This window comes from Arvicola amphibius, chromosome 14, assembly GCF_903992535.2.
Source record: "Arvicola amphibius chromosome 14, mArvAmp1.2, whole genome shotgun sequence".
NCBI classification, from domain to species: Eukaryota; Metazoa; Chordata; class Mammalia; order Rodentia; family Cricetidae; genus Arvicola; species Arvicola amphibius.
In genome coordinates, this window is record NC_052060.1 from 35097202 (window position 1) to 35123355 (window position 26154).

At 39.3% G+C, this 26154-nt stretch overlaps 1 protein-coding gene across 1 annotated transcript in view; it reads right to left on the minus strand.

The window, feature by feature from the left end:
* The window catches only part of Ank2 (ankyrin 2), a 227539-nt gene that overhangs the window by 77935 nt on the left and 123450 nt on the right, over window positions 1-26154 (minus strand). Inside the window, exons 14-21 of the mRNA XM_038310750.2 lie at window positions 22273-22371; window positions 15777-15974; window positions 11211-11309; window positions 10466-10564; window positions 8853-9050; window positions 5194-5292; window positions 4031-4129; window positions 119-217 (exon numbers count right to left, since the gene is read on the minus strand). Coding sequence (XP_038166678.1) covers window positions 119-217; window positions 4031-4129; window positions 5194-5292; window positions 8853-9050; window positions 10466-10564; window positions 11211-11309; window positions 15777-15974; window positions 22273-22371 — 990 coding nt within the window. The remainder of the gene's footprint in view (window positions 1-118; window positions 218-4030; window positions 4130-5193; window positions 5293-8852; window positions 9051-10465; window positions 10565-11210; window positions 11310-15776; window positions 15975-22272; window positions 22372-26154) is intronic.

The window sequence follows — 26154 nt, forward strand, 5'->3', positions numbered from 1 at the left end:
ACAGCCTGGGAGTTTGTTTAAGGAGGATGGGTCACACTTAATCTCTGACAATAGGACACAGAGCAGGGCAAGGGAGGAGAAAGATGAAAGCCCAGGGAAGGGCCACAGGCATCCTTACCGCGGTGGTGGCATTTGGCTTGGCCCCATGCTGGAGCAAGACGTTAATGATGTGTGTGTGGCCCTGTTGGGCAGCTTGGTGCAGAGGTGTGTAGCCATTCTGTAGATCACGATGGCGCCGATTTGCAGAGGGAGAAGAAAATCAGGTTAGCCTTCAGTCTCGTTCAGTTGTCTTATTTACATCAAACCCATCAAGCACCTCATTGTTTATTTGGAGCACAATTTCCCCAGCAACCCGTGTCTCAGCAGCAAACACTCCCTCACACCTTATGGCGGACCAAACAAGAAGAGACGCGATTATGAAACACGAGATAAACAGACTCAATTTATAACCGCTATTATATTCTAACCAATTGACATTTAAGATCATTCCGCAGAGAGAAGATTTAAAAAGGGAAGGAACAACAAAGCTGTGATATATTTCCTCGGGAAAGATGAAGAGTAACTTGGTGTTTAACCGAGGGCTGCTGGGGGTCACACAAACTGCTATCAACCCTCGAAGCTAGCTTTAGAAGATCTACGACAATAAAAGAATTTAACCTCAGGAGATAGCTTTGGTTAGAGAAGACTGAATGCGTAAGCTTCTGAATAGAAAACTCCAATAGAAGCCCAACGCCCTGCCCCAGTAAAAGGTGTCTAAAAACTAGAATTTTGACAGTGCGATCAACACTTTGACGGAGACAAAAGTCCCTAGCTTGGAGTTGATGTTGGGGCTAGCATGAGGCCAGCCTTGAGCAGAGCTGTGGTAGATGGCAGGGGTGGCACAAATTAGCGTTTATATTAACTCCAAATTTTTACTGGCATCTTTGATGGGAGAACGGGAGTCATTCCTTGGGCATCTGTTTTGTGCTGGTCTTTCCAGTGCTGTACCTTCTATTCTCCACCATCACTCTGAAATGACTTGCAGTGCTTAGTATATAAAAAGTATTCTGTAAATAATAGTTGACTAAAAGAATAGTGAACAAATGGTTCATAAGTGAGTATTTTTTTCTCCCCATTTCAAAAACAACAAAACTGAAAATAGCAGGGTCAGCCTATTCCTCCACAGTCACTCTAGGTACGATTTCTATGCAGGAGATCACGAACATCAGTGACTACTTGGCAATTCCCTGCAAAAAATAATTATTTGTCTGTATCAGGGTCCATTGCATCAAGATGTAACTTCTGAGTGGTATATTTGTATATGCTTAAAAGAATATGCACACATGTGTACACATCTCCTGCAGTGTCATGGCAGACAACATGCATACTTGGTCATTTTGACAATACAAAATGTGTGATTATATTCATGAGTGTCATTAGGACCCCTTCCATACAGTCACAGTGGCCTTTCTGTGTATGGGAATGTCATCAAGTATAAGTGTCTTTCTGCCCAGGTGTCCCTAGCTCTGTCATGTCAGGAGTCCGACAGCTGCTATAGATCCCCACAACAAAATAAACCCAATGCCCTGAAAATGCATTTAAAATATTTAAAAAGACTCTTAGAACCCTACAGTTATTATAAGACCCTGCTCTCAAATCAGCCAATCATGGATATTTGAGAAGGATAAAGTAAGTGGTATTTATTTTCCTAAAAAGTCTTGCTTCCCATTTTATTTATAAGATTCAGCCAAATGAATTTGCCTGTCTTCTTCATTATCACTCAAGTTAGTTGATTTAACAAGCATTCACTAACCATGTGCTATGTGCTAAATACTTTGTTATATAAATAACATTCCCTATATTAAACTAATAAATATGAATATACTTTAAAGGATAGATTGCCTACATAAATAATGCTAAATATAATTAGTCATGGTGTAGACCATATTAAATGAAGTCCTCAGTGACAGACCGCTATAGTCTGGAAAAATGACACCTGCATGTGATTCAATCGGACCTTTCCCTGAAGCTGTGATGACTGAGAATGTTCACTGGAAGCTGGAGCAGGTCTAAAACTTTACCTTAACACTGACTCCATGTTTATGGGACTCTCCAACTCACTGGCACACCAGCCTCAGATCTACCCCTTCTACTGAGGGTGAGCAAGACTCCAAATCCCTCACGCTTCCATTTTTCTCACTTGTAATACAGAAATGGCTGAAGGTCTATGCTCCAAGAAGGACCAAAGAAGTTTCCCATGAAGATATGTGTGGCTCATAGTAGTTATATGAAAATGCCAGCAACCTGCGCCATTTCCTCATAGACAATCTTTTATCTTTGCAATGTGTCTGATCAAAGAAATTTTCAGTTTGTACTAGAGTTTAAACACTTTTCACAAGTTAAATCCTTTTAAGTCCAGTTTGTTTCAATCTAATATGACAGAGTTTTATTATAATTCTAAAAAAATAATGATTTCATTTTTAAAAGTTTACATTTCTTAATTTTTATGCCAAGTTTTATAAGCAGTTATGGAGTAAAGGCAGTACATGTTTGCATTCTAAAAGCAGCTAAACAATCCTTTAGTAACTATGGTAACACATAAAACATCAGGAAGAGAATGAAATTCCTTCAGCATAGGTATCATATCATTCCATGCGAAAGAATTCTCAAGAACTTATTAACAGATTGCCCCTTAAGACATGCATCTGTCTACTGCACTGAAATACACAGCCACAAATGTCACAGTAAAAGTTATATCACTCACCTAAAATGTTAAAATTGGATTTTGTTTCTCTCTTAATCAAATGTTTGCCTAGTATAGATCTAATTCCACAGAGGCCCAGACAGGACCACACAGTGCTTGGCATCGAAATGCTGAAGCCATCTCAGTGGACAAACACCGCCACCACAGACTGCTGCTGCTACTGCCAGTGTCCCCGACTGCAAAGTGCATTTGTACTGTTCACTATGTCGTGACTGTGCCTCTGAGCCGGCTCAACAAAAAGGGTGCTAGAAATGAAAGCCCAAGGAGCCGCAGGGAAGCTCTTCAGGAGGCACCAACGAAAGCTTTGCAGAATTATGTAGGTCAGACACGAGACAATGGCCATCGTAGCTCAGAAGTTTGAATCTTAAGTGCCCCAGGACTATATATAGTTTACAAAATAAGTTTGTGTTAGATGAGTTTAGGAGCATGCTTTTGTGCACAAAAATGATTGTGGTTCTACTTCTAGGAGGAGAGAAAAAGAAACATTGACTTACAAAACATCTAGTAACTTATTTCTAATTAACACCATCTTGAAAGGATGCCTCTAAAACCCTTCCATGTTCTCCTGAGCTGCAGCGGGTCTTCCTGATGTCTGAACTCAAACCCACCAAGCCCACACTTCTCTGTGGCAGTGAGTCGCAGAGCCATGCCATCCATCAAGAGCAACAGTTACGCCATGCTTTTCTCTTGAGCGTGGACCAACCTGTGTGAACTCAGATGTGTGATGATATTCTGACATGCTTTGTCCAGCTGGACCTATGACTTACTTTGTGCAGAACTGTTAGAGACGCGCTATCCCTGGGTAATCCCTGAGAGCCTACAACCCAGGCATTTCACACTTTTGTCACTAAGCATTAACGCATGGCGTTCCCACAGAAATCGTTTGTTAAAAATGGGATCCATACTGTGTGAGCTGTATTTCTACAGGAGGAAATGTGGAGCTAGGGGACAGGGCCAAGGGCCTGAAACGCAATAGGAAGTCTGGCAGGGCTTCAGGATGATCTCTGAGGATCAGCTGTATCCAGCAGCAAATTGGTAAGCCAAAGCTGTTTTCACTTTATAACACAAGCAGTTCTAAAGCCGACCTCCATGGCCATTGAAGGCTATTAGAAGGAACAGCCCAAAACAGGCAGAAAACTACACTGCCTCTTCAAAATGATTGTGAGAACTAAAAAGCAAAATTAAATTTAAATCAAAAAGCAACTTGCGGCCATTGTCGAGTGTCCTTATTGTACCCTTGACAGGATGAGTTTAATTGCTGAGAAGGAAAATGAGTATATATTTTACCTTGGTTTTTGCATTGACATTCGCTCCCTGCTTCAGAAGGAAGTTGACCATTTTCACGTTCCCATAGTGACAGGCCACGATTAATGGGGTATAACCAAGCTGCAATGACGAATCCCAAAGTACAAGTATTATACTTCTGGTAGTTAATCAAAAAAGAAAGGTTTCAATGATTGCACATGGTATCTTTTGGGTGCAAATACAGGTTGAGCAGCTCCTAACCATATAGAACTTTACAGCAGCAAGGGAGATAAGACACACAGGTAATTTAACTTAGTGAAAAGAACTGAGCCGTGCAAAATGATAGGCTATGCCAACGGAAGGAAGAAGACTCTAGTAGAAGAAGCAGGTGGAGGTGAGCAAAAGGTGGTGAGAAGATGGGAAGATGTACAACAAAGAGACATCTTCTGTCATGACATATTCATAGCACTCAAACTCACTGAGGTTGTCGCATCTGCACAAAACTTGCACCATATTGAACCCATAAATATTTTATTCTGAATGAGAAAGGGAGCCCCCGAAGCCTCATCCCTTCCAGAGGGGCTATCAGCAATCAACACTTGTTTGGGGAGCAATGTCACTGTCTTCAGGAGTGTAGCTATAAATAAGCTGTCCTCGCTCTGTGGAATAACTTCCCACCTATGCTCAGAGAAGTTAGTCTAATTAAACTCACCGGCTCCTACATCAAAAGAAGGCAGGAGAGCTGCAGGGGGTGGGGGGCATGTGGAGGAGAAGGGTGCTGGTGGGAGAAGGAGGGTATGATAGGGAGGAGTGAAAATTATGACAAACTCATTATAGAAACAATAAGTGGCACTAAAACAATAGCAAAAGGAAGGGGAAAGAAAAAATAGCTCAGAGAGAACCAATCCTCCTCAAGTTCAAGGGCATGAAGCAGAAGGACAGAGGCGAAACAGCGAGGAGATGCAGGAGTGGAAGCTTCAGTGGGAAGATGGGCACAACCTGCAGGAATGGAATCCTGGGCTGAGTCCTGAGGCCACCTTCTCAACTCCAATCTGATCCTAGTGGACTCAGGTAAGCACGACGCTTATACTTTGGAATGAACTTTTAAGAAGAAGGAAGCTCGATCATGAGTTGACCTGAATAAAGCCAACCAAGAATCAGCCAAGCCTGAACTGGGGAAAACAGCGACAAAAGATGTGCTGTACCTTTGTGCAGGCATCCTGGTCAGCCCCGTGTTTGGTGAGAATGTCAGCGACGTTCACTTTGTCTTCTTGGGCTGCAAGGTGTAAGGACATGAGCCCACTCTGCAGCGAGAATGGAAGCAAGGGAACACATCAGAGAGGGAAAGACTGTCATGACTGTCATTTACAGGATCGTGTCTTCAAAGGAGCTGCAAATCACATGGCCTCTCCCCAGACATCCATCTTCTCACATTTTAGACAAATCCTTAGAGCAAACATGAGTTTTCAACCAAGATGTAGTCTCTGCAGCAAATGACATTTTCTGTTTTCTGCATTTGGTATGTATAATTTGAGTCTTTAAAATAGTTCAGTTAATAAACTCTCGATATTCATTTCAAACCTACCTATACCTCCTCATGAGTCTACTTATTTACTTAAATTAATGGACTATATAAATATTGTTGCAACTATATACCTTGGCAATAATCAATATTTTCATCAATAAAGTATCATATTAATATTTAAAATATATTGAGTTACTGAAAGTAAGCTCAGAATATTTTTCCAGCATTCAGTTTATTTTGGAAGTTAAGGGTTGTCTTCTAGATAGTAAATTTATAAAAATAACCCTGTCATTCATATATATATATATATATATATATATATATATATATATATATCACTGTAATATTAAACCAGTTTTATGGGGGGGTTATCCTTTGGACATTCAATAATCAATGTGTTGATTTGAATACATGACTAAGGTGCAGTTTGAATTAATTTCTTTTTAAAAATTAAATAATAGAGAGAAGAGAAACAATTTATTCACCCAGTGCCATATCCCAGCAGCCTCACTATAGATAAGTAGCTCCCTCAAGCAAAACTTGATTTAAGGGTATCAAATACAGTTTTAGCAATTTTTGAGTTATTTTGCTATACAAAAAATAACTCACATGGTGTACACGTAGCTGTGAGCCACGTTCCTGCCTATATAGAGTCCACAGTCTAGTTTAGAATACATGAATGTTATGTCTTCTACCTCAACTAATACTCCAATATCCTTAGTATTTTTTATCTTTTTCTATTTTCTATGGGTATTGGTGATTGAACCTAGGACCTTCAGGATAGCACATAAATACTTCATTACTGAGTCAAAACCCCAGTTCCCTCTTTACTTTTTATTATAAAACAAGTTCTCACTAAAGGGCCCAGACTAATCTCAAGGAGGTTTTGAGTTTATGAGTCTCCTGATTCAGCCTCTCAGTAGCCAGGAATACAAGCCTATGCCATCAAACCTAGCAATGCTGCTACCTTGGTCAAGGTCAGTTAGCATCCTGGCTAATTGGTCAGCCCTATTGACCATAGATAGAAGGCTCATTCTCTCCATTAGCATGACCTTCAAAGCCCATTGCTTCTAGCATGACACTAATCCTAGAAATGAATATCCAGTCTGACCACTGAAAACAAGGGTGGCACACATAGAGAGGAATATTCTGGGACCCTGCAGGGCTTTTAATTGAGGGCATGATGCCTATTAATCCTTGAGCTAGCTGAGCTCAGCTTTGAGTTTCATAAAACATCAGCCTGAGAAAGAAATATTTTTAACATTAATATTCTATCAGTTATAAACAAATATCATTTAATCAAATTGATAAGGGATGGGTAACTCAGCTTCCTTTTTGGGCTATCCATATTGATAGGTCAACTCCCATCAGTAGATGGTGCCACGCCCATGAGTCTATGGGCAGCACAAATTGAACTCCATGTGTTATTTTTTTTTTTTTTAAAGAAAAGGACAAGAGATTAGGAGGGGTTGGAAGATGGGAAAATAATGAAAGAAGAGTGAGGGGTGAATATGACCAAAATATATAGAATGACATTCTCAAGGAATTAATAAAATATTACATATAAAAGGATTTTATTCTACTCAAGATAGTACTTAATATTTAAATAAGTTTCTCCTGACTATTTTCAAATGAATATGCTTTTAGGCATATAATAAACAATTGTATGCCCTCTCCTTTTTAAACTGATATCAAATAAAATATTTTGTATCTCAATGTCAGGATTTCCCAACCTGAACAAATGATCAACTGAAAAACAGGATTTCAGTGTGGTTCAGACTTTCCCTACTGTCTGGAGGCCATTAGCTTTCACTGTTAGGTTTTATGTTGATTCTTTTTAAAATGCACATCTGGGAAGACTATACTAGCACTGTGTTATGGTTTAAACATATCTGAAACAAAATTTCAAGGCAAACTAAATATCTAAATTCACATATTGATGCTATTTGAAGTTGGGGTCACTGGGCTGACATAGAATTCTGAGAGTCCATGAGGATGAAGAGCCCGCCTTCCATCCACGATGCTCTCCCCCACATCCTCCTGTAACACGAAAATCCTCACCAGATGCCATAGATGTGCTCACAGCATCCTGCTGGACTTCTCAGCCTCCAGAACCACAAGCCAATTCAAACTGTTATTCCTTATAAAGTTCCCAATCTCAAGTACTTTGTCACAACAAAAGACCACAACATGACACTTTAAGAAAGGACCTGGGAGGACTTTCAATAAAAAGGACTTTCAACATGAAGATGAAGAATGCAATGGGGGCACTTCTGAGTGGTAAAGACAGAAACCAGAGCTCTAGATACACTGGAGACAATCTAAGGTATCACAGTTCCTCAAAAGGGTGCATGTTATCTAACCCCGCTAATATTAGTAAGCAAATGTATACTTGACATTCCAAAAAAGGTACTGGTTAAGTTACTAGGCACACACAGAAAGCATAGTGCTTGTGAAAAATCTTAAGAAGTTTAATTTTTATCTTGCCCAATCACATGGTACAAACAAAAAGCACCAAGAAATTCAAATGGCCGGGTAGGAAGCATAACTATAATTTTCAGTTTCTCAGCAGGTGTTTTCAGGTTGATATAAGTAAGTCAGTCTGTAGTAGGCATACACTTTCATGTTTGAACGATTTTACTCTTATATGCTTGACTATTACATTATAAATAGTATGGTCATCTACAAAGGCTATTCACTGCGAGGGGGGACTTAAATTATTGTGGAGCTTTCTATAAAATGAATTTCTAACCAGATCCACTATCTAAGTTGGGCTGAAGGTTGCTTAAAAGTCTGTATTTCACTAAGTTCTCAGGCCACAGTGCAGAGGTAACTCTGTCATTGGGCTTGGGTGGTAGATACGGACCTGCTAACTCATATTCACCTGTTGAAGCCCAACTTCATGTTGGAACCACTCTCTTATCTGTTTCTGTCTGAATCCCTAACCACTTTCTTACTGCAATTTGCAATTACAACCAGCAGAAACTAGGGCACTATGGTGGCTGCCAAAGCGCTTAGTTCTTAGGAACTCTGGGCTAGCCTCTTGAGATGTGCACACCACGCTGAGAAATTGTGAACTCAGCGTGGTACAGAGAGATAATGAAAGTGAACCCATGAGAACAACTGGCACCCTCCCCTGGTTTTCTAGTTTGCCTTCCTTGCTAGCTTGGGGTTTGTGACATAGCCTTGCTTCCTTTGCACGCACGCGCGTACACACACACACACACACACACACACACACACACACACACACACACAAACAAAGCTCGTTTCTTTGCTTGGCTTCTGTTTAAATCTCTCTAGCGGACTTTATTGAAGCCAGGGTCTAGAAAACAATACCTTGGTTGACATGTGGATATTGGCTCCTTTTTCCAGAAGCAAGGTGACCATATCTGTGTGCCCCTCTTGTGAGGCCAGATGCAGCGGAGTGACCCCTTGCTTCGTCACAGTGTTAGTCTCAGCTCCATAGCTCAGCAGTGTGGAAGCTATCTGCATCTGGTTCTTCTTGGCAGCAATGTGTAAAGGAGTGTAACCATTCTACAACAGAAACAAAAAGATGGATGTGACACACACACAGTACACACACACACATCACACACACACACACATCATACACACAGAGAGAGAACACTTAGTAAGTACTCAAATGTTTATCGGCAATGGAAATAATAAATTCATAACCAGCCAGAAAAGCTTTTTAATTCAAACTCTTACTACTTAGGACATTTCCATCTAACCATACCCATCTTTTTAACCAAAGACAAAATAACCCCCCATTATACTCTAGAATAGATACAGATAAAATAGATAAAAGCATCAAACCTGAAAGTCTCTTCATTATTACATTCTCTCCAAATAAGAAAGTATGGCAGACACCTCTTTTACGTGATAGTTCTTAAATATCTGGAGATGGATTTCATCTCTAGCTAACGAATTCTCTAGAGTCTTCTCTCTTCTAGGCTAAGCATCCCATTCCTTCAATTCTTCCTCACCCTTTGATCATTTCTAGTCCTCTCTCCCTGAAGACGACCTTCTCTGAGCTGACTATGATCTGCCCATAATGCTCCCAAACACGCAATTTCACACCACTTAATTCTATCTATCAGATACTACTCTAACCTCACAGAATCAAATTGGGCAACTTCTATGGTATTGTTACAATGCTTGTATTCTAACTGGAGTGTTCTTTCCACTGCAAATGTTGTTGCAGTCCCAGAATAAGCCAGGCTCTGTGATGGGTAAAGGAACACAAAGTTCAATAAGATTTGTGTTGTTAGGAACCTGATGTAACTCTTTTCCAATAGTGCTCAATATTTTTAAAATGTGATCCCAAAATATAGTTTTTTAAATGAGTGACTGAAAGATGTGACATCATGTATAATTTCAACATAAATATGTATTTATAAACAGCACAAACTAAGACAACCTGTTGATAGGAAACCAATCTTGGCAGGAGCTATGTTTGATTAAAACTGAATGATTTACTCCAAGAAGAGGCTGGTAGTCTAGAGGCCACTTAAAAGGATCCACAATGCAGCTGACCCAGATGCACATTGAAAAGGCAAAGAAACATGAGACTCTTTATAGGGGCAGAGTGAGAAGTTTGGTGCTAGAAGGAACGGGGATATGAAAGTTCTGTTTTATAGGCAAGAGGGAAAGCCTATATTGCCTTTATCAGGTTACATTTCTCAGTATCTAAAACACTGACTGCTAGGAAGAAGATTCATCTCCACAAGCTCCTCTGCACTCTCAATTGATAACTTCCAACTCTAAAAATTGCAAAAAAAAAAAAAAAAAAAAAAAAAAAAAGGTTTTAGACAAAGCAATTGGTAGAAACAGAAAAGAAAGGAAAAAGTTATCAAAATTATAACTATTTAATTGCAGTTATTTGAAAGCAAAGTCCATGTATACTCAGATTATAGCTACATGGCAGCTGGGGCTGTGGTCCTCACCTTGGCAGTGGCGTGAGGGGAAGCACCCTTCTCCAGCAGCAGCAGCGCCACCTTCTGGTTGTCATAATGAGCAGCAACATGGAGCGGGGTAAGGCCATTCTGTAAGGGGGGGGTGTTTAAATCTCAGCATTAATACATTAGCGTTAGCTGCTCTGAAGCTACCAGGATGCATGGACGGTGCTATCAATTAATTACATGTTAATTAATTAATATGTCAATGGAAAGAAAAACATAATATTATAATTTTCATATTAGAAACACAACTAAAATGGAAAATGTTTGTGCTGAAAATTAGCAAAGGGCAGCTTTCTGGTCATGACAAACAAAAGTTAAATTTCTGTGTACATCACAAGGATTCTTCTTGGCATAGAGGAGCCGTAGGCTCCTTTGGATAAGAATTCACATTAGAGACAGTGCAAAAAAAAATGCTTCTAAACTGTAGTGTCCAACAATAGTCGGGCCATAGATGTGTGTATTTGCTGTGCATTTGCCTGGAGCATTCATCTTCATTTTTGATGACTGTGGTGGCGCACGCCTTTAATCTCAGCACTCGGGAGGCAGAAGCAGGTGGATCTCTGTGACCTCGAGGCCAGCCTGGTCTACAAGAGCTAGTTCTGGACAGGCATCAAAGCAACAGAGAAACTTTGTCTCGAAAACAAACAAACAAACAAACAAACAAACAAACAAACAAACAAAAAGAGCCAACAGAGTCAGATGATTAAAATATACTACGGAAACAGTTTACCTTTCCTGCTGAGTCTGCGGCTGCGCGGCGCTGCAAGAGAAGTTTTGCCACATCCAGGCTTCCATATTTGGCTGCTACGTGCAGGGGAGTGAAACCCTTCTACAGTGTGACAAAGAAATATGAAAATTAGGTTTTTTGGTTTTTTTATTTACTTCAAGTCCTTACAAAGTTTTTGTTAACCCATTAAGCAAACACTATTGATTCTCCATTTGTAAAAAATGATTGCACGAGCCGGGCGGTGGTGGCGCACGCCTTTAATCCCAGCACTCGGGAGGCAGAGGCAGGCGGATCTCTGTGAGTTCGAGGCCAGCCTGGTCTACAAGTGCTAGGTCCAGGACAGGCTCTAAAAAAGCTGCAGAGAAACCCTGTCTTGAAAAACCAAAAAAACAACAAAAAAAAAAAAAAAAGAAAAAAAATGATTGCACGATATCTGTTACGTGGCTAAGTAAAAGGGTTAGGAATGAAAGGTCAGGCTTGATGGGGTGAACAACAAATGTATCTGAAGTCCTGGGGACTAAAACTTGCCATTGACAGATTTGAGGTTCATACTATCCTCTGGTGTCAGTATACTGTTCTGATTTATGAATGGAAAACAAAATACCAAAAAGCTTGCCTTTCCTCTTGCCTCTAACGTGAATGCAACCAAGTAAAAAGCTGCCTTTGATTTCTTTCTTTAATATTTTTCATTAAAAAATATTTCTTTAAATTTTAGAATATTTAGGAAGCTTGGGTTAAAAACAATTATCTGATTCAACTGACTTTTTTGCAAAGCTGGCTAGATGATCTATGTAATAAAAATATTCTATTAAAAATATCTTTTGAACACTCTGACATTTCTCCCCTTTCCCAGAAGACCAAGCTTTCCAAAAGGCCAATTTATCTAGTCAAATCTATCATCCTGGTGTTCCATTGGCTGACCAATACCAGATACTTAACCACAATGAAGGTTCAACAATATGCTTTTAAAGGATGCCTGTCCAAGTCTGGACGGACAACCAGGAAGCCTGTATGGGACCAACCTAGGCCCTCTACATTTATGTGACAGTTGTGTAGCTTGGTCTACTTGTGTGACTCCTAACAGTAAGAGTACAAACTGTCCCTAACACTTTGGCTGGCTTTGGGCAACCTATTTGTCATTTTGGGTTGCTTTGCCAAGCCTTAATACAAGGGGCGGGATAATTTAGTCCTACCAAAACTTGGTAAATCATGCTTTGTTGATACCCATGAGAGGCCTGCCTCTTTCTGAACAGAAACAGAGGAGGAGTGGATTAGGGAGGGGGCAAAGGGAAGGTGGAGGGAGGGAATGGGAGAAGAGGAGGAAGGGGAATCTGCAGTTGAATTGTAAAATAAATGAATAAATTTTATTAATAATAAAAAGATGCCTATCCTATACATTTATATGCACACACTCATTGTCCTGTGAGCCTAACCAACAGCCATACTTCAATGAGTAGCATGCTATAAATAGTCCCAGTCCCGAAACCTCCAGGTGGCTATGATGTCTACCCATCCTCCAGGGCAGACACTTCAGTCACGTGTTTTCTGGAACAGTAGTGGGAGTTGGAGAATTCTAACACTGACCAGGATCTAGAAAATAAACCCAGCAAATACTTCTGCACTGAGCACTATTTAAGTCCCTGTACTAGCTGACTCTGTGTCAACTTGACACAAGCTTGAGTCATCAGGGAGGAAGGAGCCACAGTTGAGAAAATGCCTCCATAAGATCCAGCTGTAAGGCTTTTTCTCAATTAGTAACCAATGCAGCAGGGCCCAGCCCACAGTGGGGCCATCCCTGGGCTGGTGGTCCTGGCTTATATAAGAGAGCAGGCTGAGCAAGTCATGAGGAGCAAGCCAGTAAGCGGAACTCCTCTGTGGCCTCTGCATCAGCTCCTCCCTCTAGGATCCTTCCCTGTTTGTGTTCCTGTCCTGACTTCCTTCAATAATGAGCAGCAGTATTGAAGTGTAATCCAAAGAAGCTTTTTTTTTTTTATCCCCAATTTACTTTTTGGTCATGGTATTTTTTTCAAAGCAAAAGACCCTAACTAAGTCCCCATCAAAATCATTATTCAATGATTCAAACAGTCATCTCCCGAGAACCAATACTGCCCTTTCATAGTGTCATAAGGCAAATTATTTTAATTAAGATAATGTTTTTCTTTCTATTAAAAAAAGAAAGGAGGAAAAATGGTCTTAAAAGTTCTTGGAAAAGAGTGGATCGTCTGGCCTTTCCCCTTTGTGGGACAGATGTGGGAATTACTTCTTCCTCTAGCATCCATCCACAGAAATTTGATTGCTGCCAAGGCTCTGCTCCATGCACCCTGTGGGCACAGGGTTGGATGGCCTAGGGAGAAGTTGATTTCTATGACAAAACCTCATAGGGAGGAATAAAAAGAAGCTCCTTGTCCTTACAATCCAGGTGAAGTTGGGCTGACCTCTTTGTACAGCTGGAAACCCTTACCAGACAAAACGGCATAGAGGTGTCACTGCACAATGATGGGCAGGGGTAGGGGGCATCTCTTGTGTCACAGGGCCACTTCTCCCCATGTGAATCTCAGCAGCGTGTCATCTCCCTCTGGTATTTATAAGCACTTTGACGGCTTTAATGATGATGAGTCACCAACATCCAACCGGCCTCGGTCACTAAACTGTTCTCTTTAACAATCATTTCTATTTTATTACCCTACTGTACTATGGCATTGGTTATTTTTTCAATCCTAAAAATCCTTGAAAGACAAGAGACCATTTTCCACTCTTCTGCCTTTACACATATTAATTCTATTCCTCATCCACCGAGATGGCTGCCGTATTTCTTGGGTTACCATTACCCACTGTGCATTTGTTACTTACCTTCTAAGTTCTGATTTTTTTTTTCTTTTTGAAGAATTTTTTAGCATTTGTTCGCCTTTTCACGTGTCATAATTTGAAATTTTATCAATGCACTATGTCAAAACATTTTAAAAGATATATTATTCTTATTCTATGTATCAGAGTGCATGCCTGAATGTATGACTGTGTGCCACATGGCACTTCAGAGGGCAGTAGAAGGCGTCAAATTCCCTGGAAATGGAGTTACAGGTGGCTGTACATTTCTTCGTGAGTGGCAGATCCTCTGTAAGAGTAGCAGGTGCCCTTAACTACCGAGCTATCTCTCCAGCCCCATGTCTGAACATTTTTGACAGTCACATTCCAGTAGGCTTGTACTAATAGTAACTACTGGGCAGCTCTCACTTCTGAGGGCTCAGAGACTACACCACTATTGCAGTCCACACTTAATAGCTTCCTTCTAGTCAGACACAGTATTTACTCCTATTTATTAAGTAATGCCACTTTAATTCGTCTGAACTGCTATTGCATGTGTGGAAAAGTATTTTGCCCTGGGACAAGCTCATATATTCCTGGATTCTATGTGTCTTGTTTTTCTGTTCTTCTGCACTAGCTCCATCTAATTTGCTCCAGCTATGTGGGCATGTTCACACTTTATTGTAACTCATCTCCATGTAGTGAATTCCTAGTGAATAAATCCAAGAGAAGGAAAAGCAGTCCTGCATCACCATGGAGCCTTGCACACGGGTTAGGATATTATAGTCTTTGTTTGGTATTAGTACCTATGCTGATGTGCTCATGAGCTGATATGCAAACTGGTTCTGTCTGGACACTGAAGATAACTTGGACAAGACTGAAGGCAGGAAAGGTTGCTCTGGTGGTTTGGATAAGTGCCCCCCCCATTGGCTCAGGCATCTGAACATTTGGTCCCCAGTTAGTCACACTCTTTGGGGCAGTTATGGGACCTTGAGTAGGTACAGCTGTGCTAGAGGAAGTATATCACTGGGGATAGCCTCTGAATGTGTACCTGGCCTTACTTCCCATTCTTTTTCTGCTTCCTAGTGTGCTGATAAAATGTGACCGCCCAGGTTCCTCCTCTGGTTACGCGCTGCCATGCCATCCCTGTTAATTATAAACATTGACCTTCTGGAACCACAAGCCAAAATAAACTCTCTCTTATATAAGATGCTTTTGGTCATGGTATTTTATCTCAGCAACAAAAAAGTAACTGATACAGTCGGGTACTACAAAGGAAATGCGAAACCCAATGAGAGGTTATGGGGCAAATACTGGGAAAGGCAGGACGAAGCAAAGGGAGCTGTCACTCGGCTCTGTTACCCAGCAGAGAACAGTGCTAATCTAACTCAGTATTTTCTATTTCATCATGGATGCCATTTCAACATATTATGGACCTTTCTTTCCCCACTAGATAATATATTTATACCTTTTTTTTTTACTATAAAAAGAGTAACCTTTGCTTTGTGGTAAAGAAGTTATAATAATTACATTTCTGGATGCTTATACCAAAAGGAACTAGCACTTTAATTAGAAGATGGGAATATGAGACTTTTCCTTGAAGATGTTACATAAAATTTTGCAATCCCTTCTCATCATTTAGAATACAATCTAAACAACTTGAGGAAGACACAGTCAGAGGCCTGGCAGAGATTTTCCCCTCCTAAAGCTTCTGCAGTTGAGCAAGGTCTGGACTTGGCACTTGCGTTCTCCTAGCTGTCCCCTTACCTTGGTCGCTAAGGAGTGTGCTGCTCCAGCTTCCAGCAAGACAGAGGCCACGTCTACCTGTCCTTCCCGAGCAGAGATGTGCAGGGGTGTGTACCCATTTGTAGTGGCTGCATCTGGATGAGCCATATGTTGTAGAAGTAGCTGGACAATTTCTGTCTTACCCAGTCGGGAGGCAATATGTAAAGGCGTCTGTTCCTCCTACAACTCAATGCAAGAGATCAGTTAGTGCCTGGCAAACCCAATCTTACTAGGAAGGTGTGCTTCTCAAATACTTTGTGATACCTTCTTCACATCTCTAGATTCTCTACTCAGAAACAAAAATTGTTACTACCCTGTCATGGCTTCATTTGTATTTGTTGTAGAGTGATCAATTTGGTTACAAAATCTCCCTTAAGTTTTTTTTTAATTATATGTTTGTTTGTTTATGTGTGTGAGTATACATGTATGAAAGTGCAGCATGCATGTGCAGTTCCCATGGAAATCAGAAGAGGTATCAGGTCCCCTGGAACTGGAATTACAGACAGCCGTGAGCCCCAAGTGAGTGTGGAAGCTAAAACCAGTCTTCTGAGAGAGCAGCAGGTACTCTTAACCACTAAGCCCTCCCTTAGATTTTTAAATAAACCTATTTATACTTTCATAAACTTGGTCGTTGATGAACACCCAAAGAGCATCTCTCAACTACTTAAGTCTTCAACCCTATCTTATGCTTACTAATATGCGAACTTGTGGTTTTGAAGGAGAAAGAAATTCAGTCCAGAAATCCTAAGACCTAGGTTCTCCTCCAAGAGCTTTCACTGAGAGGCAGGATTTACTCTGGGAACGGAACCAAGAGAAGAGACCCAGGGAAGCTGGAAAATGCTATTCCTACTTCTCTCCTGAGCCAAAGACACAACTGCTGGTCATTTTGTTCTAGGAGAACTGCGAATAAAGACGGCATTGTGATATGATTTAAAGAGAAGCTGTTCCAGGAAGCGCTGCTGATGGGCCTGCACCTCACATCTAGGACTTCAAAGATGAAGTGGAACGCTGGCAAAATGAAAATGGAGGGAACTCTCTGCCAAGTGTTTTTTTGTTCTAAAAGCAGAGAGGATGGAGCTGAGTAGAAGGGACAGGAAGAACATATCCAGTGAGGCTCATAAGATCACCTGACTCTAACGTGTAGTCACAGATAATGTTCTCAGGGTTATAGAACTAGGGAAAGCCACTGTCTCTTATAAAAGTAAAACGGAGCATGTTGTTAGGAATGCAAAGGGGTGTATTTTTATAATCTTCCCCAGGGTAAGTCACCATAAAAGCAAGGAAGGAAAGGCTGGGGGAGCTGCCAGGGATAAAAATGAAAGAAGAAAAAATATAATAGATCCGTCCAAATAAATATAATACTTGAACATTATTTTAAAAAATATGTATAGGAAGAGATGAAATAGAATAACATGAATTTCAAAGAAGGGAGAAATTAATAAGTAATAGCAACACAATTATTTTACCCACCAAATTCAAATTCTATAAAAATCCACAGCTTATAAATTTCTTTTATGCATGATGCATATATGACTTTCCATAGTAGGCACCAAAAGGAAGCATAAAATGTACTATTTGCTATTTTTTCCAGTTAAAATGAACAAGAATGTAATGGGGTCTCAAAAGAGATACAGTAAAATGGCCAAGAAGAAAATGACCAGGACAAAGTGAACAGGAATGAGCAGCAGAAGAATAAATGGTGAAGAAGCATTAGGTCAGGATGCTGAGAAGAGACCCAACGACTGTCTGCAGCAAGGGTCTCCTGTAGACCTCTGCCAGGAGAGCCCAGTGGAGGGGGGTGCAGAGAGTGACACACTCAAATGTAGCTTTAAAAACTATTTTTTAAGAGTATTGATTTTGTTTTACGTGTATGGGGAAATTGTGGCTTTTAGAGAGTAGGGAGAGGTTGGCGGATGGTGACGTTAGGAGCCCTCTCTAATCAAGTGACAGTCTCTAACTGGCAATAGTTCCTGGATTAGTGATATTAGTTAATTAACCAGTAACTACTGGTTAAATGAATTACTGTGATTCCCTAGCCCTCAGACCCCAGAGTGGGGAGGGCTTGTCTGTTCACTTCTTTGTTGGTTTGTTTAAATAAAAGTTAATCATTCTTTATCTACTTTAAAAATGCTTTTGGTATATTTCCATTTGAACGTGAAAAAGAAAATAATATAATTTTGTTATTATGAAAATCCTTCAATGTTTAAGCAGGTATATAAAGTCTTTTCAGGCTTGGGCATTTATTTCTTTGTTGAATGGTAAAACTTGCATCTGCTTCCTTGGGAAAAATTTAACCGAAATCAAGGCACGGAATTGGGAAAGCGCAAAAGACTCAGGAGAATGACAAAATTACAGAGGAATTCTGGTCCCCTGACCTCTTCCAATACAGCCTTTTCACAAAGCATAAGGGACTGGGCCACAGCCCAGACAGGAAGCAGGTGGGCTCTGCTTCACTATGGAAGTCTACTATTTATTTTGCTCCTAGGTAATCAAAATTGATGAACCCAAACTTTTTACCAAAAAAAAAAAAAAAAAGAAAGAACAGCAGCTGGGCCAAGGTTTGAAATTTTGATGAGATTCCTGCTACTAATGCTCCCCTAAACCATGTCTGCTGTCAGCTGAGCAAAATTTTAGGTGTTGAGTTTTAAATAAGCTTAAACCTGAGGATCCTGCCCTTGCTCAAACCTAAAAGCAAAGGCCAGGCCCACAACTGTGCCAACAGAACACGTGTCTAAACAAAAGGGATTCCAGAGGGCAGACCTTGGTAGGCTTCTGACTTAAGTCTACGAAGGACAAAGGACAAATAGGGACTTCCAGAAAGCACTGGCCAAGGTCAACATATTGGCTCAGCAAGACACAAATGCATAGTGACCCCAAATCTATCTAGAAAAATATGCCTCATGCCATGGCCTGATGAGAATGGAATACATGTATTTCTGTTTTTTGGGGGTGGTGGTGCTGGGAAATAACTTGCTTCTCTATGTGTGTTCTCTAGCAATGAGCTCTACCGTCAGCCCCAGCTTACAGTTTTAAAATTAAAAATATTAATGTGATTACATGCATTTTCTTTTGTTACATATTGGAAGTAGGAAAAACATGACTAAGCCTCTGGTTATATGAAGATGGCACATTACTTTAAAAAATCCAAGAGATAAAACTACATACCAAGAGTTCTTGAGCATGAGCCCAATGTAATAAATGAGCAGAATTTTAAAATATTTCCTCTTTGGGAAGGGATGAGTTCCAGAGTAGTGGTATCAGATGAAGAAAGGAATTTGTCATAAAAGTGCTTCCTTCCTGTCCAGTACCTGCCCAACCTCTTCTGAAAGCTGTCCTTCCCCATTTGGAGAAAGCAGACATCTCCTAGTCTTGTGGCTCTATAAGGGATGTCAATCATCACCTTCCCCTCCCTTAATAGGCTGATTCATGGGCAGGGCTCAGAGTTGATCCCAGGCTCAATATAGAATATGACGAAAAACTACTTATTTTCTTGGGGAGGTGGGGCAGAAATGAGAGGCTAAGATACATAACAGTTTGTTTACTTCCTTCAGCAAGCCACACCCCAGTCAGCGGGACTTTATTGGAGAGGAATTATTGTCTCCTGGCAGAACCATTTAGGAGAAAAAAATCAGGGGTATGGAAGGTGTTTTATTTACTCTAATTATGTGATCACAGTTCATCAATGAAATCTTGGGAAGTGGGCAGTGCCAGTCACTAAAGCCACAGTGGATGTCCTAGCCATGCCACATGCCAGTCAAAGTCTCATGCACTCAAAAAAAAAAAAGTTAAGAGATATGCAGTACAACAGGTCAAGATGGAGAAAACCTCGAAACAGGCTAGAGTGTGTTTAAAAATATACATAGGCTTAAGAAAGAAAAGAAAAAGAATGTAGACAGATAAAGAAAAAAATAGCTTTAAAATGATAATATATATATATGTATGTATGTATGTATAAAGAATAAGCCATGTAAAGATAGAAAATACACATGAAGACTGGACCCTATATAATATTATGTTGATTTTGAATTTTTTGATTGCGGATAAACAAATGACAGCTGCTAAGAGACATGGGATTGTGAATGAGACTGCTAAATTGACAAATTTAGATACTCTAGTTCTCTCTTAACTTTAAAAAAGAATTTTGAAAAATGTCAAATGGAAGTCAAAAATGCTTTGGCAAAGAGATTTTGCATTTGTTTCCACAGGAAAGGAGAGGCTGTGGGTTCCTTCAGAATTAATGTGAATCAGGTGTGATCAGTGAGATCTTCTGAATCTTGACAGGTGATGTATATTAGCAAAGGTTTTAGCTGATCTTCCTAGAACTTGGCCATTATCTCAATTTTCTCTGGGACCATTAAAGATGTTTTCTCCCACAGGCAACAAGAAGTAGTCTAGGAAACATAATGCCCACATTCCCAAAAGATAGAGTGAGTGACTATTGGCTACTTGGTGGGTTATGGATGTTTGTTATCATTTGGGGGAAAACAGGAATATAGGATAAAAAGACTACCATTAATCTCAAATTTTGCATTGGCATGGATTTTGGTATATTGATACAAATTAAAAGTTATTTTGTTATACTGTATATATGTTTCTATTCCTGTTTGGGGTCTTGTGCCTATACAGCTTATTTAAAAATGCAATGTATAATTAAGAAAGGAGTAGTTAATCATAATAATCAAACTTTTAGTCACATTAGGTATGTTTTTAAGGTTAAATGGGTATATTTTAGACAGATGATTCTCAAATACTTCAAAGACCTATAGAATATGGCATTTAAGATGTTTAATAGCCCAAGGTTTTTCATGTCAATGAGACACATCTGATCCTGGCAGCACCAATTTGCTTAATAAAAGGATAATGACTATCAAAGAAACTCCATATGGAGTTTGCTTTCAATACAGCAAAGCTAGCCATTTGGGTAAGAAACTGTTCTTGCCTTGACTGCTGACAGTACGCTGTACAGACTGGACAAGCAGGACACAGAAAAAGACTGTTAACCTTTTCCAAGACAAGGTAGGACAGTCCTTTGAGATTCCTACTACACAGAAGAGTCTGACAGACATTCTTTAGGACACAAACAAAACCAACTGAAGAACTTTGCCAATACAAAGAAGGATGGTATTACATCATTCTGGGGTCTTAGAAGGGAGTTATAGTTTTCCTTAGTTACCATCAAAGTAAATTAGGTACAAAACTTTGCAATACTAAGATAAGACAGATAATGGAATATTTTCTCTGAATTTGCTAAATACAAATGGACTGAATATTATAAATGTAATTCTTACTTGATAACTGTTTTGTTGTATATAGTTTTACTATTTTAAAGTTGAAACTTTTCATTTTTATTTGAACAATTTGGAAAAGGAAATAGAAAATATAGTAGGGCAAGGAAGAATAGCTGTAATTAGGAAAGATGCAACACAAAGGGAGGGAATTAATTTTTAAAAAAAAAGAAGAAAAAAAACAACTATGAGGAAGTTAGAACTGACTGGAAATGGACAAATGTTATCAGGCGATATCCAGTTCCTATTATTCTGGGAAAATAAATATGCAGAATAATCAAATATATAAACACTAAAGTAGAGAGGCAAGCAGACATCAAAACAAAAATAGAAGAAATAAAACAGGGAAAGGAAAGGGAAAGGCTTATAAGTTTGAAGCCATTTTGTTTTTTGGTAACTTGGAAAGAGTCAGTATGCAAATCTGATTGGCTCTGGTAGAAAGAAATGAAGTTCAGTATGTATAGTGCCATATGATACAGGCAAAACTATAAATTTACAGAATAGTAAATGTAAAAGAGATTTTAAAGATTAAAGACTGATAAAGTCAATTCTATACTTCTTGCATGCCAAATGTATCAAATAAAGCTATACTCCATTCCAATGTTCCCATAACTTCAATGTATTTTTATTGTATGCACTTACATCATATTTCTTTTTTCTAGAGTAGTATTGATCTGATGCTTTCAATTTAATATCCTACAGTAACTCCTATTGACTGTTAATTGAGAGATTGAGAAACACCTAGAAAATTGGTTGTGCACACTTATGAGCATTTGTGGGGTTATTCCCAGAGATGATTAACTAAGGGATAGGGAGTAAATCTTCCCTAATTGTGAGCATCACCATCCAATAGACTGGGTTCCCTGGATAAAGTGCACTAGCAAAAGCATGCGCCTGCATCCTGTTTGCTTCCCAGTCACTGTGAAGTGTATAGCTTTGCTTTGCTGTACTATTTAGCTTCACATCAAGCCCAGAAATATAGATCCATCCAATCATAATCTGAGAGCCCTGGTCCAGTTAGCCCCCAAAATTCTTTCCTTCCTTCAAGTTATTTTCTCGGGTATTTATCGCATTAATAAGAGGTTGATGGATATGTACACAGTGGAAATTCAAAATCAAGGAATTAAAAAAGACATCCCATCTTAATAAGGGGGTCACATGCTGCAAAAGAACGCTGGTGAGTTAGAACCTACCCTGGCTCTGGCATCCACAAGAGCACCATTCCTCAAGAGACATCGGACCACTTCCACCTGCCCAGCCCGGGCCGCCATGTGAAGTGCTGTTTCACCACGCTGCCAGAAAACAAAGATTGCCCAATCATAAATAAACTCACTGCTCTTGATTGCAAAGAATAAAGATGTCCCTCTTGGTGGAATTCAGCAAGACATCCAAGTGTATAAATAATCTATGAGGAGGCATAATTATTTGGTTTAGAAAAACATAGGATGCATCTTCTCTATCTTTAGAAGGATAAACGTTTATAAATGTTTTCCATCAATGACAAACCAGTGAACTTACCCAAACATCCAGGATGCCCTATGTAACTTCAGGACAAGTCTTGTGTAACTTACATGGGATTAGGTGAAGGTGTGATCTTTCATCCTACAAACCCTAAAATCTTTCATCCATCCCGTTCAATGAGAAACTCCAGATGTCAAAGGTCAAGTCAATACATTGCAAAAATAAATCATATCACTTATACCATACATAAATAACTTCCTTTCAAATTGCAAACCTTCCTTCTGAACAAAATCTCATGTCTGATTTGTCTTTTTGTTCTGAAATTGGACCACAACTACTCATAGGAGAAAACTAATTTTTTCAGGAAGTACCCTGCTTATTTTAATGGTTGTGTTTTATTATAAATGGTGATGCAGAAGGCTACCAAGAGGTAAGGGAAGCAGCTGTTAACAGTTTCATTTGCTGCATGGGCATCATGTCAGTCCTCGGCTGTCTATGCCATAGCAAGGTCTGACATACTCCTCAGGAGAAGATGAAGAAAGTGGTTAGAGACAAGGGATTATTCTCATGGGGGAACCTGTTATCATGGAAGGGGGCAGTCATTCAAATAATCTCATAGTTAGACCACGATATTAGAATAAGACAGGTTGACTCAGCACAACTGTTCTAGAGGGTAAGCCAACAATAAATAACCAAGCAGAGGAACACATCCCACAGGAACTAAACTGACTTCAAACTTGCCTATGTTGGGATGCAATGTTTCTGAAAACTTCCTATGAACCACATCTTCTGCTTCTTTGCAGAAAATACTCCTAAATTTAAAAGATATAATGTGAAATTAATGGGGTTCATTGCTCATGGCCCCCTTTTTACACCATGATGTCCTTTGCTTTGGGAGGTATGAGAAACTTGTTATCAAGTGATATGATTAGAAAATATTGACTTAGAAGTTGACTTGAAGATTCTCTTCTCACTGACAGCTAACTTGTCTTGGGAGCCATATTTTCTGATGTGAATTTTGACTTTTAAAGCAAATGTATATGAAACTTCTTTTATAAAATGACATTAGTCAAGCTTGTCTTTAATTCTCCAGATATACAGTAAGAGTTTTCTTCTTTGGGCAACCATGGTTATATCATTTTTTCTTCTGTAATCTATACATATTATAATTATATATCTATATCTTATAATTAGAGAATCTTATAATTACAGAAAAAAGAAAACCTTAAAATTTCATTTTTAGGTCTGATGAAGATTTGCTATTTCAGTAATTTTGTAGAAATAAAGGCAAGATGATTCTTTTTAGAAATTAAGTCAAAGATGCCCTTAGGAGTTCATTGAATTTACATGTTTATTTTTAAGCTACACTTTATTATTATGTTTTCAAAATATAAAAATATTTCTAATGCTAGTCTTAATATTTTTTAAAAAAAACTTTATTTTATACCTATATTAAGTTATCCTCTGGCTTCTACACATTTGAAATGATGAAATATATACATGCTTGACGTAAAGCCTGAGCTTCCTAGTCCAGGAGCAGTTGACTATGTGCTCACGATGGGTCACCCTACTTCATAAGGATTGTCTCCTTTCAATCTCATTTAAGGACTCTGAAGTAACTGACATCTACTGTAAACTGTGATTACCTCTTTATATTTATATTCCCAATGTTTGTGCAGAAGGATAAGGAAAAGAAACTCAGCAAGTATTGATATTGCCTTACTTGGTATCTTCTGTTTCCTGATTGTTAGGGATAGTCTGATATCCTATTTAAACAACTTAACTTTAGAGATTTGTAAATAATAATAATAATAATAATGACATAAAGTGGGAAATTAAACATAAATCTTCTAATTGGTTATAAGGAGATAGAAATCCTTAGTGACCCATGTTGTACTCTCCAGAGCCCCCAAGTGCTTGCTATTCTACTCTCATGGCTGTATATGAATATGTTAGGATGTTTTATAGAGCACAGGTTACCAGTTAAAGTTCACATATAAATTTTATGGGAAGGGAATTTGTCAGGAAAAATAAATGTGTCTGCAAATGTCTGAGTCCTTGGTGCATCTTAGACCTGGTGTGGATTTTCAGGCAAAATGAAACTGACAGGAGAATGCGCATGTTCACATCCAAAGCGAGCACCAAGAAAGAGTCATGCCCCTCTTCCGCAGCTCTGAAACTGGCTCAGCAGACAGCTACATTGACTCCCGCTTTGGTTGCATCTAGTTGGAAAGCATCAAAGCACAAAAGACAGAATTGCATTCTGGATGCAACACGATGTCAGCAACACACAGAGGTGCCAAGGGTGGGGCACACTGGGGTCAGGACAGGACTGACACTGTCACAGCAAGCAGGCAGTCTGTGTCCACACAGCTCTGTAATCAGATCGCAAAGTCCTGGGTCCAGTAGCCACTTCCGAATATCTGGAGAACATACAAGTTCACAGGCACCACACTGCTAGAGAAAGTGACATTCTGTCTGATGTAGGGTTGCCAGATTTAGCAAATAAAAAGTTCAAGTGTTCATTTCAATTTTAATTCCAGACAATCGAGTAATTATTTTATCACGTTTCAACAGTTGCATGACATCTACTCACACGCAAAGGAATCCAGTGTTTATCTGGAATGAAAATTGAACAGGGAGTTTTGTATTTTGACCAGCAACTCTACACTGTCTTCTATCGGAAGGATATGGCTTTTAAAAACAAATGAACAAACAAAAAAATCCAGGGATCCTGTCGAGAAGGGGGTGGGGGTTGACTGGTGTGTCCCAAGTGTTTGTTTGGAGGGGGCAGAAGAGAAACAATATAAAGGACAAACAGAAGAAACCAGTGAAGAAATTTAGGACAACTGTCTTGTGGGAGCTAAAGATTCACACGCCATTGCCAAATCCAAGATTCTTGCAAAGACTAAAGGTTGGGAACACTGGAAATCTGAGGGCAGGCTTACTCTCCGTGTCCCTGAGGAGACCACATGACACTAAAAATCAACAAATTATTCAGAATTGGTCACTTAAATGGTTAATTGTGGATTATTTTGTGAAGAATTTTCAAAACTGTCTACTAAAAGAAACTTCAGCTGGGCAGTGGTGGAGCACACCTTTAATCCCTACACTCAGGCTGCAGAAGCAGGCAGATTCCTGAGTTCAAGGCCAGAATGATCTACAGAGTGAGTTCCCAAAAAGCCAGGGCAACACAGAGGAAACCCTGTCTTGGAAAACCAAAACAGAAAGGAAAAAAAAAAAAGAAATTTAATCCATGCTCTCGGCTTAATATAATTGCAGACATCATTGCGGTGATATGGTGATAGATTTTCACATATCACTATTGCTTCTGCGATTCCTGTCGGTATTGAAATGCAAGTAAGGAAAGCGGAAAAATACAGGGGGAAAAATAAAAGCAAAATAGCAAGAGTGGGTCAGCACACAGGAGTGCTTTTCTTGAAAGTTACTGCGCTGTGTGCAAGACGGTTCAGGTTCGATTTTTAAAAAAAAAAAAAGAAAAGAAAATGAAAAATTTAAAACTTTTTATTTTTTAGGAAATGACATATCCATGTAATGTAATTATAAAAAGGGAGAATTTGATATTGAGTAAAAATATTCTCACTACTGATCTG